The 14,995-nt window shown below is 30.5% G+C and overlaps 1 protein-coding gene across 2 annotated transcripts in view; it reads left to right on the top strand.

Annotated features, from left to right (window-relative positions):
* Positions 1 to 14,995, top strand: part of LOC129219911 (lysosomal alpha-mannosidase-like) — a 50,350-nt gene that overhangs the window by 33,719 nt on the left and 1,636 nt on the right. For both annotated transcript variants that reach the window (XM_054854227.1, XM_054854226.1), the window contains exons 21-24: positions 1,694 to 1,780; positions 3,530 to 3,769; positions 7,170 to 7,322; positions 14,196 to 14,319. In XM_054854227.1, the coding sequence (XP_054710202.1) occupies positions 1,694 to 1,780; positions 3,530 to 3,769; positions 7,170 to 7,322; positions 14,196 to 14,319 (604 nt within the window). The remainder of the gene's footprint in view (positions 1 to 1,693; positions 1,781 to 3,529; positions 3,770 to 7,169; positions 7,323 to 14,195; positions 14,320 to 14,995) is intronic.

Genomic DNA, 14,995 nt, shown 5'->3' with positions numbered 1-14,995 from the left:
AGGAAAAATTATGACCGCTTCAGATAGGGTTACCAACTTTAAATTTATTGCCTCTTAGCATCTGACTGCAATGTTAAACTGTTATTTTGCGAGAAAGTTATATGGGTTTTATTTTTTTCGATTCTAAAAAGGAGAATTAACTTTAAATTAACTCTTTTATTTACCGTTTTGTTCTTTAGACGCCTACATTTTGAAAAATGCAATCTTTTTACATCTGATATGAGAATCATATTTTGTTCTTTTTTCAAGTCAACTTCGCTTTATTAGGATGCAAATAAAAGAAAAGTCTCTTGATTTTTGTAACAATGCTTATTTCAAGTTTAAAGCAAAATTCCATTTTCTTTTATGAGTTAAAAATTAAAATGCTGAATCGATTGTTTAATTATTATTATTATTTGTTTTTTGTTTTGTTTTGCTTCAACCGTGTCCAGATATTAATGATATGGTTATCATAGGACTCGAAAATGCAATTCTAAAATAATTTTATTCAAAATATTTCTTTTACAAGCCATTTTATACTTTTGATGCCTTCACTTTAAGAATCGCAATCTCTTTGCATCCGCTATTGGCATCGGATTTTTCAATGTTTAGTACGCTTTGTTAAGAGGTAAACAAATGAAATCTTTTTTTATTTTTGTAAAAATCATGGCATAAGTTTTAAAGGAAATTCTGTGCTGTTTCAGTGTCTTGGGTCAAAAAGTTAAATGCTTAAACCCTTCCATGAATTTTGTTGTTACAACTATTTTAAATACTACACATAAAACATTTCTAGTATTATTTAACATAATGTAGAATGCTGGATAAATATTGATACTTGAGGGGTTCCCATCTCCCAGAGAGCAATGTCCCCCTCCCCCCGAATACTAGAAAAACACTCAAGAATGATTCTCAACAGAAAAGAGGGAAAACACTCAACTTTAAGTCAATAATGCAGTTTGCGCCATCTCAAAATTCTAAAACTTTGTTTTTACAAAAAAAAAATTTTTCTTTGTAAAATTATTAGATTTTTTACTAATTCAATTGATTTTTCACAAAGTTAATTGATTTTTCACGAAATTAATTTATTTTTCACAAAATGAATTGATTTTTACAAAAAACAGAACCTGTGAGAAATCCTGGGCACACCACTGGGAATGAAACCGAAAGGGAAGGTGCAAAACTACGTAGATCCCATAATACCACTCATACGAAACATATATTTTTTTAATGCATACCACTTTTGAGTTAGGTAAATTACATAAATACTTGCATGCAGAGGTCATGAGAAAACTTGTGATAACAAATGCGGGGATAGGCAAAATTGATATTTTCGCTGTTCATGTGTTCCTTAGTAGATATGCTATGTGAGCGGACCACAAAAACTACTCAAATTCATTTGAGGGTGTTTAAAATGGAAATTTAGGCCAAAATTTGAAGAAACATTTTTTTATTACAATATTTCCTTTCCTGTGTAAAAGAAAGGAAAATTTGTCAAGTGTTTGTAAAATTAGTTTTATTTTTCAAAAACTGACATATGTTTTTTATAGTAAAAAATTGCATCTAAAAGCACTATTAAACAAAGGTTTAATAGTGATTAACAAAACACTTAAAACAAGGTCTTAATTTAAAAAATAACCAAATATTGCTGTAATTCTTTTTATTTATTTTATATTATAGTTGTTTTAGTGAAGTTTATTTTTGAATTCTTTATCAGGATAAAAACACTCGCAAACAAGTTACAGTTCTGACCGATCGATCACAGGGAGGAACCAGCATTAAGGATGGCTCTTTAGAATTGATGGTTTGTATTCATTTCCTCAAACTTCTGTCCATTGCTTTAAAAAAAAAAGTTTGCAGTCTTTGTTGTGGAAATTAACAATGAAATATAAGAGCTGAATTACATTGACTCTCTAGTTTCATTAGGAAAAAATGAATGCAGTAGTTCATCAATTTGATTTGTTTCTCTAAGTTTTTAACTATACATCATTCATATTTATATGAACAATTGGAATAAAATATTACATTCATAGTTGAAAAACCTATGTTGCTGATGTGCTTGTTAGAAAGGATTCTTTATGTTTAATATGCTTTTGAAAATAGTTAAATTAATCCTAGATTTTAACACTTTGTGGACAGATGTCTACAGACAGCATCCGCCCAAACATTTTCACTGTTCAGGGCCTATGTATGTGTGCAAATCACTAACACATAGGACCTACATTTCCTTTTGAGTGGATGTCTGCTTTTAGCTCACTAGGAATGCAGCCACATATTCTAGCCCTTGATTAATGTTGATGATGAGATTCTTCCAAGGTGCCCCATTTAGGTGAACACTCATGCATCAGGGTTATTCATCAGGGGTTTTGTCTGCTAAGGGTTAATGATGCATTATGAGGAATAAAATGTAATACCCTAGCTATGCAGTTACTATTTGCATATTTTTGCTGAAAAACTTTTTCAGGGCCCTAGGCCTCGGGGGACAGTGCCCTACCTTTTGATAGTGAATACCATACCATTAAAAATAACTTTGAAAAAGGTTATTGAAAAAGATCACCTATAATTGCGTTTTTGAACTTCAATTTGGAGAAATTTCCAAGAGAGCACTTCCAATTTCCTTCTCCTCGGTAACATCATCAAAGATAGCCCAAAACTGCATTTGAATACTTCAATTTCGAAAAATTGTTGGGGTCATTTCCCTGAACACCATCTCTTTCCTCCGGATGTTTTATGGTCATATATAAGATAAATGGAATTCCTCGGCCATTAAAATATTTTAGGGAAGTCTTGCCATGCAAGTCAATGCCCTACCTTATGCCATTGAATATCTAAGGTCCTGCTTTAATTGCTTTCTTTTCATGCTTGAATTTCCTTCATCATTACAATATCTTTCATTTTAGTGGATATTCTTTCCATTACTTACTAATACTCTTACTTTAAAATTATATAATTAGGATGTGAAATATTTGTTCACATAATCATCATGTAATTTATTCAAAACTATTAGTATAGATTTTTTTTTTTTACTAGGAAATAAGTACAATACCCTAATAGTTTTATCTCTTTTGTCTTTTTTGACATTAGTTGTTAGGATGTTTGGAAATTGAAAACGTGAGCTAAGTACTTCTGAACTTGGTTGTATAAGATTTTTAAAACATCACCTTTGCTTAAAAACTGCCACATTTTTAAAATGTTACTTTTCTTTTTTTTAACTTGATCATTTTACATTTCAACTACAAATTTTAACAAAGAATATCAAAGATGAAATTACTTATTCAGTTTTGAAGTCCTCTTCAAATATGTAAAAAACTAATTTTTCTCTTTTATGTCTTTTTATTTGTTGCTTTTAGTCTTCAAAAAAGTGTTTTTAATTGCTTACATGAAACTTAAAACATCTAGAAATTTGTAAGATCAAAGAGTTACCCAAAGTGTAAGGGGTTGAATACCTCTGAGTTTGATAAATAATTATTTTTAAGGACCTCATTCATAAAGCATTTGTTTCCCTCCTCAGAATCAGAACTTTTACTTGCTTCTGTATTATCTTCTTTACCAGATTCACAGGAGGCTCTTGCACGATGATGCCTTTGGCGTCGGAGAAGCTCTCAACGAACCAGGCACGGATGGCCGTGGTCTGGTAGTCACAGGCAGCCACCATCTGATATTCTCCAACGTCTCATCCGCAGCATCTCAACACAGGCCGATGGCTCAGAAGCTCTTCATGCAGCCTCAGATAAGTCTGGCTCCTCTCAACAAGTCCCAAGCTGCATCATTCTCAACGTCTTTCAAGATGATTGTGAGAACTTGTTTTTTTTTCTTTTGAACTGAAACTTTTTATGTGAAGGCTTTGCAATTTTGATCCGAAAGCTTTTTGTGTATGGAAGTGATGTAGTTGTTTTTTAATTGTTGCCAACAACAATGAAAAATACATAATAGTTATTAGAAAATTTTGTTAATAAGTTTAACAAAAAAATTTCAAGGCTGAACTTAGGCAAGAACGTATTTGTGGATTTTGAACATTTTAAACTTTTCAAATAAGGCAGGTTTTTGAAGATTTCTTTGATTCAAATAAAGTCATCAGTTTTAAAGCATAATCCCATGATTTAAGTTCATCCTTGAAATTAGTTTGGTAACTTTTATTAACAAAATGAATTTTATAATTGCTACCGCATTACCCTACATTAGCCGGCATGCCAGAAAAAAGTGAATTTGACCAGCATGTTGGGAAATTCAAATTTTTTTGCATGGCAGATAATTTGGGTTTTTTTTCCCCCAAAAGTAAAGTAAATAAGAGAACCAAATCGTGAGTAAGCAGAGAATGAGTTCAACTAATCCCTCATTTCTTGATCTGCATCATATTCTACAAATGCATAATAGGTGAAACTTGATTGGTGAAAAATGTGCAGTACGATCTTTCAAGTGAAAGAAGTAGCGATATCTTACATAATCGAGGAATATTAAAGGGACTTACGAGGAATAACATTCTTGAAGCATAATGGTTGCAATGAAAATGAGTTGTTCCACATACAAAAAGAGAAGAAAGCAAAGCAGGGGGAATCATTTTTATGGCTGAAAAATTTGTTTAGTCAAGAAAATAAATATTTAAACAAGATGACAGATACAATTAATGGATGTTTGCTATTATTGTAGGTTGTTTGTTACAGATTTAGTTACATGGCCAATAAACTGATTAACTCAAAAGCAATCACTATAATTGGGATTCACTTCTAACTTATCAAAGAGATTATTTTTTAGAAATGTATTTATTTTTCATTGAATAGCTATATTGAAATCTTTATATGATTGTGAAATATTTTAGTTTTAAGACTAGAAATTTTTGCTTCTTACTAAGTTTGTTTTTATAAAGTTATTTGAGATCAAATAAACTTTTCTGATCAGAGTAAAAAAAATAGTATCGTTAAATTATGTTCAAGCGAAACTAGACCATCTGTTAATATTCATAAACTTATGGATATAATTCACATTATTTTTTAAGTTAAAAACATATACTTATTATATTAAATTAATTTTTTTTTTTAACCTCGTTTTTCCCGGCATGCCAGAAGGGACCAGATTGAGGCTACCGACACTCTGGTGAACTCCGAATTTGGAGGCATGCCTCCTAATGCAGAATAATATGGTATTATTATTCATTGATTTTGGCTACGATTAAAAAGCAGATTTCGATTATTGTTTAGTTTTCTTATTGTTTATAATCTATTTACTTCATTAAAACATACAAACTTGTTGGGAATATACCCAAGTCAGGCGCAGAAAGAACAAAAGCATGGTGTGAGAGAAAACGTGCAAGTGAAATGACAGTTCAAGAATGAAAAAAAAAAGATTGAAGTTTTACTTCTATCATATGTCTTTATGGCACACAATTAATTTTTTCTAAGATAGTTTTATAAATGAGTACTGTGTATGTGGAAAGATCCACAAGAAAATCAAAATATGACACTTGGGAGATTTTAGTATGTAAAGTTAGTTTAAAAGGGATCTGTAGCCATAAATGATGTTTTTTTTTTCTTTCAAATTTGGTCTTTTTGTTTTCAACCTTAGTCTTCAAAAGACTTTTCTTTTCTTTTTTTTTTTGACTTGGTTTTTTTAATCACTCTTGATTTGTACATATTTAAATGATTGCAAACCCTTTCCATGTCATATCCATTTCTTTCCCCTAATATTGAAACTTTCCCTTTTACGTTAGGTCAGGAGATCCCAAACTTTTTCTGATTCGCTACACCCTTTGAAGGAATAGAATTTTCTCACAGCACCCTAGTCTATCTCTAATATATATATATATATATATTCCTTGCCATTCACGTACATTGCAGTACTCCTTGCTTTTCCCTGGGGACTCCGCAGGGAACTAATGCACCCACTTTTATAACCCCTCTGTTCGTTGTTTTCATTTTTATTTTCTAACGTATGCATTGAAAGAAATTACAATTTTTTTTTTGCAGGCAAAGCTTGTTTTCTTCATTAAACACTCTTCATTAATGTTATGTGCTTTACAATGCTTTTCATGTTAAGTTGTACAGTAGAACTTCTTTTATTTAGCTCTCTTTCATGCAGATCTCCAGATCAAATTTGTAGACTTAAAAAAATATATATATATATTCATGTAAATAACAATTTAAAATTTTGGTAACAAAAAGTGTCACTAAAAATATGCCAAATGTTAACTTTTTTATTTCAATTAAATGTAAAGCTCCTGCATAGGCAGTTCAATAAATTTCGGCCGTCAGCCCAACACCACCCCAGAACTGAAGTGTTTGTTTGGCTGCGCTTCATTCAAACGCCATGCGTGTTTGAAACAGAAGACAGTGAACCAATGCTTTGGTATTAAATGACAAATTATTTTAATTTTTTCAAGTTTTGTAAACGATTCAATGAAATTTTGTTTCAAAACATTGGTTTTTTGTTACAATAATTGTTAAGTCTGCTTATTTAAAGATTTGTTTTGCTAATTACCTGCATTATCAGGTTTTGTGATCATCTTGATTGCCTTTGATTCCAGTAAGCCTGGATAAGCATGAGTTTACTGTATTAATATAAGAAATAACTAAGTACAGTTTGACAGCCAATGAGATGGAAAGACAAACATCCAGTTTACACACAGAAATGAAAGCATCTGTTAGTTTTCAGGGATGTCAGCTTTTGCAGATGTGTATTAGCCTTTAAATTAAGCAGAGTCACACTAAATAGATGAAAAATGTGTATCAAATTTTTATTTTTTCCCCTCATCCAGGTAGACTTGTCTTAACTGTACGTTTATCAATTTTATATCATCCATAGGCAGACTGTAAGTATTGATTTTATTTTTGAAGGATTTGATCAAGATAATTCAATCAATAAATCTTATCTATACTATAATATAGTCTTTAAAGTTTAAAAAAAAAATACTTGTATTGTAATGCAATTCTTACAAAATTACTTTCATATTTTTGTATTTAGGTTTTTAATGATACTTATTGAATAATTTTTGTTTGAACAATAATAAAATGTTCCTGTTTTTTTTTAAACTAAATTGTTAACAAAAATGACAAAATAAAAGTATGCATTTAATAATTTATTTTTGCAAACTGTGTGTGTGACAATATTAATGTTGCATTAAATATTTATTAAATATGATATTAATAATGCTGCATACATCACTTGCAATTTATTAACTGATTTGTTTTGTTCTTGTGCAGTCCCCAGGACTGAAGGCTCCATTACCTCCTAATGTGCATTTGTTGACCTTGGAACCATGGAAAAGAGGAACCATTCTTCTTCGCTTGGAACACATTTATGAGTTTGATGATGATGATGGTGAATTGAGCAAACCGGTGAAAGTTTCATTAAAGGTGGGTTTAATATGCTTCTTATAGAATGTTTTTAAAATCATAAAATAATTAAGGTACATGTCTTGCTTAGTTTATGTTTGAACGTATACATTTTTGTTTTTAACCTATAAAAATACAATTTTAACCTTAAGGGTCATTCCATAGTGACTAACGTTACATTCACAGCTGATTTTCTTACTCTTTTTAATTACACCGGGAGTAATAATAATATTTTTTTTTGGTTTAATATGCAGATTTAAAATGTACGATGTGACTATTTTTCATTTCTACCAAGAATTTGAAGCAAAATAAGTGCTGGTAGGTATTTTTTCACCAAAAAAGGCATTATGACTAACGTAGCATTTTTGCAACCCTGAGAGACAATGCTTATGTTACGAGGCAAATTTTTCTGAAAGTTACGCAGGCATTTAAAATTGGTCGATATATTTGTAAGAGGTAAACAGTCCAATTTTAAAAATATGCTACAGATTTATTACAGATGAATCTTTTTTGGCCCTTAATGGTACTTTTACGAAAAACTGTGTGTGACTAACGTAACCATCGAATAACAAGCAATCAATGCATGTAATTAATCTCTTGCTCTTATATTACTTTTACAGGAACCTTTTTTATGTTGCATTACGTTATTTTCTTTACTTTTTTTCTATATTAGTGTAAGAAATTGAATGGAAGGATTCAATTCAATTAACTCAATTTGAATGTGCGAAAAAAATAATAAAATAAAAAAACTACTTTTACTAACTGAGTAACATCATTTTTGGGCTAATTAAATCCTAAATATCTCTCTTTTAAAAAGTTACAAGTTGATACCAAATTCTAGTATTCTGCCGATATACTAGTTATTGTCATGAGAAACTTTGTAGTACTTTTCAACGGCATATTATTGTTTAAGGTTTACCGATTCATCTAAGGAACAGTGTTGTGCATCCTGAATTAAAACATTATGTTGAAAAAAATATTTGAACATTTTTGCATAATACATTTTAATTCCAGATATCACCGCAAATGTTTACATTTCTAAATGATCATTCATGCATTTTCGGAAATATGCTACAGCAGCGCTTATTGTCACTGTATCATGTAACTTCTTCAAATGTTTTTCAACGAGCTGCCATTACTTCATTTTAATAATAGGTGTAGATGTATTTTCTAAAAAATAGAGACATTCTTCGTTAAAGTTGTCTTTCTATTTTCTTAATTATTTAGCTTAGATTCTTGTGTTGAGTGCACATTCAGCAGAGTACTCATTTTTCTTTACTCACCTTTTTTTAAAAAATAATTCTTTAAATTTGAAGTATCTTTTTAAAAACCTTTAAAAAAGTATTTTTTTAAGTAGACAAAAGGTCTACAATGTAATATTACTGGTATTTTTCACGTTAAATATTTTTCATGAATATAGAATGCCTACTTATTCAAAATTGTTCATGAAAATGTACATTAAATAAGTTTAAAATATTAGCAGTCATTTTTAAAATGTTACGTCAGTCACATGCAAACTGTTACGTTAGTCGCAGCTCAAATGTTATGTTAGTCACACTAATTATTTTATATCTACTGGTACTAAAATAAATATTTTGCACATTTTAAGTAGATATGACACAGATGTAAGAAATAAAAAGTGCTGTTTAGTTCAATCATCTAGTTTAGTTTTTAAGCAGAAAATAGTACATTTTCGAGACTAACGTAACATAAATATTTTCAGGGAAATACCTGAACTAATTAAAATACTTATCTTATATTGCATGCAAAAAGAACAGTCAATTTTATTGGGCCAACATCTAATATTTTAGAATAAACATAGTTCTTTTAAAAATTTGCAAAAAATTTTACATTGCACAAGAAAACTTAGATGCATGTTTTTTGTGTATGATAAGCCTTTTCTACAACCTTGCACGTTTAGAGCCAGAAGAAAAACACCGAATGAAATTTTTGGAAACTGTTACTGGATTTATGTACTAGAAAGTATGCTGAATAAATGATGGATCGCAATTAGGGCTTTGTGGAAAACAAATTTCTGAGGTTGAGGTTGACATTTCTATGGAATGACCATAGACTAATAATAAGAGTAGACCAAGCTTTTCCAAGCTTGCTGATGAAAAAAATTGGTTCATGGATACATCACGTGACTAGTGGAAGGCTTGGCGAAAACTTTGGCAGCATGGTTGCTAGATGGCAACATTATCTATAGTTTGACACTCGACATGTATTTTAAAACGTAATGTGTTTGCATTATAATTTTTTTTCTGGGTGCAGAGATTGAATTGTTTTTCTTTTAGTATTACTTATTTTGTCATTAGTAATTAGTTTTTGATCACAGTTTTCAGTAACTTTTATTTCATTCGGAACTGCTACATCAGCATTGGCGTGAACGTAATGACGTAAACGTTTTGACGTAACGCAAAAATGTACTAATCGGTATCTTAAATTGAAATTGTAGGTAAAAATCTTACCGTTTGCCGATTCTTTTTGGGCGCTTGCATTTTTAATTGCTTAGAGAGTTATTGAAATTGACTAAAGAAAATGCACAGTACTATCTAAACGAAAAAATCACTATATTAGCAAAATATTTACAGCAGAATAACAAATTTACAAATCGCACTCCATAAAAGATCATTCTTCCATGTTCCATCAATTTTATTTATTTTATTTCTCGTGATCGTCTGCTACGATCAACGCCCGCTGTTGCTAGGATATCCACTAGTCACATGGTTTGGTTTATGAGCAGCAAAAGGATTGCCATAGCTCGGTCTACTCTTATTATTAGTCTATGGGAATGACCCTTAACCCTCCTGACCACAAGCCTGAATAGACTTGTGCTGTTCTACGAACTGAAAATTGAGTGGACTTGATCCTGCTGCTAGGAGGGTTGAATTTCAAAACACTGGATGTTTTTTTTTTTTTTTTGTATCTCTTTTATTAAGAATTTCTTTATTATTATTGCTTGTGTTGCTACTATTTTAAGTTATGTTTGCCTAAATGAAATAAATTTTGTGAGATTTTTTTTAATTCCAGAAATTGATTGATTTAACATATTAGTTACAAAATATGAAGATGATTGCATAAAGATGTCATAATAAACAAAAATACATTTAAAGAAATGCTTTCTATGCAGATGATTGCTAAATAAAATGATCTTATTTGTTTGTTGATCAAAATATTGTTTTAGGTTTTGAGCTCATGCTCATTTTATACAAGACTAGGTTTTCTATTCAATTTCATGTGAATGGTGCGTTTCAATTTAGATTTTCGAAGAGATGCATTTTGAGACTTAAAAAATCCCTAAAAAGATTCTCAATATTTAGTTTAAATATCTGGTATCATACAAAAAGCAAGTACGTAGTCATCCACAAAATGATATTATGCTTTGAAGACGGAGGGGGTTTGTGGAATTGTGACAGTTTGTGTCAAAGGAGAGGGAGGGATAGCAAGAAGTGTGACATTACATTTTTTGTAACAATATGCTTATGAAAAACAGCGTGAGGAGGGGAGGGGTTAAGTGTTTTAGGTTAAATGTGACATTTTGTGACAAAGTGTCTCCAAATTTGTTGACAAAAAAGTGTGACATTGATGGACAGTCACTAACTGAAGTGGTAAGGGTTCTTGTAACTATCATTCAAGGATTGTTGTTTATACTTTATATACTAAATATTGTTTTATCATTTATTCTGTTCTACAGAACTGTGTAATGAGTAATGGAAGAATTGAAAAGTTGCATTTAATACCAATAAAAGGGGAAAGTATCAGTTTTAAGTGAAAATATGTCCCTCCCCCTTTCACTCATGCTTATTTTTCCCATTTTGTATGTCTCTATTCTATTTTCAATTATTTTGCAAATTTTGGTATCAAATAAACTAGTATAGCCATACCGGTGAATAATTATTTCATCAAAAAGTAATCTTTCTAATAATTTATGAGAAATCAATTGAGGCAGTGAGAAGCAAAGTGATGTAAGTGGACATTTTCAAGTTTTGAGTAAAACGAGTTTAAAGTTGCGGTCCTAGGAAGGCTTTTATTGAAAAGTTTTTCTTGATTATGCTGTATAACATAACTTACCAGGGCTACTAGTACTATCTCTTTCCCCAAGGCAGAGGAGAGGCAGGACCGAATATATCTCAATTGCCGGCCCTAGCCGAACCCCCCTCCCCCGCTATAAAGGCAAGCACTCAAAAACATGCAAAAAAGTGTTCCTGAAATTTAAACTGTCAAGCTTTTATAAAGAAATGATTACGTTTCATATTCAGGGGCACCCCAATGGGAAGTCACTGCAATCTCCTAAAAAACTCCTTATTCGGCAAATTTAGCTAACGATTCAAACGATTTAGAGATTACATTGCAACATATTCTTTTTTCTTTTTTTAAGTTCTTAAAATTGATTTTTGATAATACCTAACATTCCTTCTCATTAGATGTTGTGTACGTATGTATGATATGCATGTAAGCTCATGTTTTATCATTCATTAAAATTAGAATCCCCCCCCCCAAAAAAAAATTAGTTCGATGCTCCTCTGTTTATATTATTTAGTTTTGTATATGCGGGGGGAGGGGTCACGGCTCAAGTACTGCTCTTGGGCAGGTTATCAAGCAATTCACCTAAGATCAATATAAATAATATTTACAATATTTATTTGCAATTATCAATTAATAGAGCATGGTTATTTTTTTTTTCATGGCCTTATAGTTTCATAAAACATGTTCTCTTTCATTCTTTGAAGTTTCAAAGCATTTCCTTGTAATGGCAACACAGGTGAATTACTGAAAAATGATATAGACTTGAGTTAGACACATAAGGGAAAGTATGATAGAAAATGCAGAGATAAAGAGTAACCAAGATTTTTCTCGATTGCTAAGTTTCACATTAGTATGTTTCACAAAAGACAGCACCTTTATTTTAAGAAAAAAATTAGCTAACTTCTTTGTTGTTTTATTATTTGTTATCGTTTAAGACATTTTTTGCATTTAGAAGAAAAAGAAAAAAAAACACAATTACATTTAGAATGAATTCTGTTACTTTTTTTTTTAAAGCAGACATATTAGTGCTCTTTTGATCAAAACTGTGTTTTGAAATCAAAACTAGCTTAATAATGATAAATCTATATCGCTGAATCTTTGATGAGCACTGAACTTTAATGTCTTGTGCATTGACCATTTTATCAGTTGTCATCTTTATTTATAGCAGCATCTTTTTCCTGTTTTTTTTTCCCATCAATGATTTGAGTAATTTCCTCTGTTGGTATGTCCACTCACTTGTGTTCTCACCACTCCTCACTGTTCGGTGGTATTTCACTAGTAAATTGTAACTGGATTATTTTGCAAAGAGTCTAAAGTTTCTGCTTTTGAAAACTGCCCATTTGAAAAAAACATATCAAGTTTAAAAAATTTCTGTTGACCTTTTTTGTTGCTCGGTTTTTAATTTAGCATGTTTCCTTTATTTAAAATCATTCAGCCTTTTTCGCGCATCACTCATTTTTATTTGCGTCCGAGACTTAATATTAACTGAAAACAATTTTTAAATATTAATAATTTAAAAACGAAAATAAACGTCAAATCGCTCAAGAAACCAGTACTGAATAAACTTAAGTATAGCGCTAAAATCTTAGTCAAACTCCAATCTTTTTACAATTTCTGGATAAACGCAACACTTTCTGAAATTGACACCCTCTTTTTGTCTTCACTTACTATTTTATGTTGATCAATTACCATGATTGAAAAAAAATTGATTTTCATAAGATGTGTGAAAGTGATCATTATTAAGTGACAAAAAAAAATTGTATCTGTGAAAAATGAAAGAATGCTAATATTTTACTTTCAAGGGTAAAAAATTAATTTAAAAAATGTGTGCTTAAAGCAAAATTTGTCGCCCTAGGCAGCTGTTAACTGTGCCTATTGGGAAATTGGCCCCCCGAGGAGAGGTTCACCTACCATTTCCACTGGTTTTCTCCAAATTTTTAACTTTGCCACTTACATCCTTTTGCTTCTCACTGTCTCAATTGTGTCTATGAGAAGCAAAAGGATGTAAGTGGACTTTTAAGTTTCGAGAAAAACGCATTTGAAGTTCAGATCCTTTGTAAATTTTCATTGATTTTTTTCTTCTAAATCATGCTTTATAGCAGCACCTACTAGGGCTATTCGTTTTCTATCCCTTGCACCAATGCAGCGGAGAGGTTCTTGTACCATTCATACAGGTTTTTGCAAAATTTTTCATTTTGGCACTTACATCCCTTTGCTTCTCACTACCTCAATTCTTCACCACTTTTCTTTTCTATGACCTATTTTCTATGACCTTTTCTATGACCTAAATCTAAATATAATCCTTTAATTTTTTTTTTTTTTTTTGTTATTATTATTATTATTATTATTATTTTTTTTTTTTTTTGCCTCATCCTAGCAGTTTCTTAAAATACTGACCTTAGGTTTTAATGAAAAAAGGCGTTAGTATGAAGTTTTTTTTTGTAATATTTTAAGTCAAAAATTAAAGAAAGGACAGGAATATATGGAGGCCTCAATTGCCAAATCGATTAACTCCACTTTAAAAAAAAATCCTCCTTTCTGCTTTAGTTGTGTTTTATCATTGCTTAGCATGTAAATTTATGCTAAAGTTTTGGTTCAGTGCATTTCTGACCATGTGATGGCAGAAAATGTAACACAAGGACCTATTTACTTCTATGGATAACACCATCTTCTTCATAACTATTCTCTACTTTGATTTATGGCGTTAGTTGATTTGGCAAGAGAAGGCATCCATATAATGTTATGATTTACAAACCTTTTGAGAGCTTTCAAAGAGTTTTAATGTTTGAATACATCCATTTTGTTTTATGCACTTTTGTTCCTATTTTATAATGCTGAATGATTTATATTCATTGTGTGCACTAGGATCTCTTTACTGATTTTGAAGTATTGTCTGTCAAAGAAACAACTTTGAGTGCAAATCAATTCTTGGAGCAAGCAAAGAGATTATGTTTCAATATAAAGACAAATAACTGTACATCTTCGCAAGGTAATATTTATTTTAAGATTTTCATTTTTTTTTCTTTTTAATGAGCTGCTGTGGTATCTAGTAGTGGCTGGTGAAATATGCATTAATTAGATTTTTTTCTTCAACCCAACTTTATTGTTTGCATTCATAATATTATTTTACCAATGATGAAAAAATGTTTACAGCTGTTAATATAGTTCTAGAAAATAAGGATAATTTTCATATTGATATTATACTCCTTTATTGTAAAAAGTATAAATCAAGGTACTTAGAATTTCATAAATTAACAAAATACTCTTTGGATACTCCTTAAAATCGAAATTATCAAAATCGATGTGACTTTTAGCCAAAAAAGTTGATCTCAATTTGGTAGAAAAGAAAGGAAAAAAAAAAACACTTGTTTAAAAAAAAAAAATCTTTTTCAGGGTGAAATATAAATATTTAAAAAGGCTTGCTTTTGAATTTAAGCAAATAGTAAAGCTTAAAAGAAATATTTGATTAATAGCGATTTAATTTATTGCTTTATTATTTCTAGTTAACTAAATTGAGATAACTCTTTTTGGATACTACTCTGTGGTATTTATTTACTGAAATGTATACTACAGTGGTTCACTGTTGGTGCAAGAAGATTTCGACGGTCAAAGTTGCAGAAAAAAACTTTTTTCGTACAACTTTGAGCGACCCCTGACCTTTGCGT

The sequence above is a fragment of the Uloborus diversus genome, chromosome 4 (assembly GCF_026930045.1).
Source record: "Uloborus diversus isolate 005 chromosome 4, Udiv.v.3.1, whole genome shotgun sequence".
Taxonomy (NCBI): Eukaryota; Metazoa; Arthropoda; class Arachnida; order Araneae; family Uloboridae; genus Uloborus; species Uloborus diversus.
This window is presented reverse-complemented; position numbering and strand designations above follow the sequence as displayed.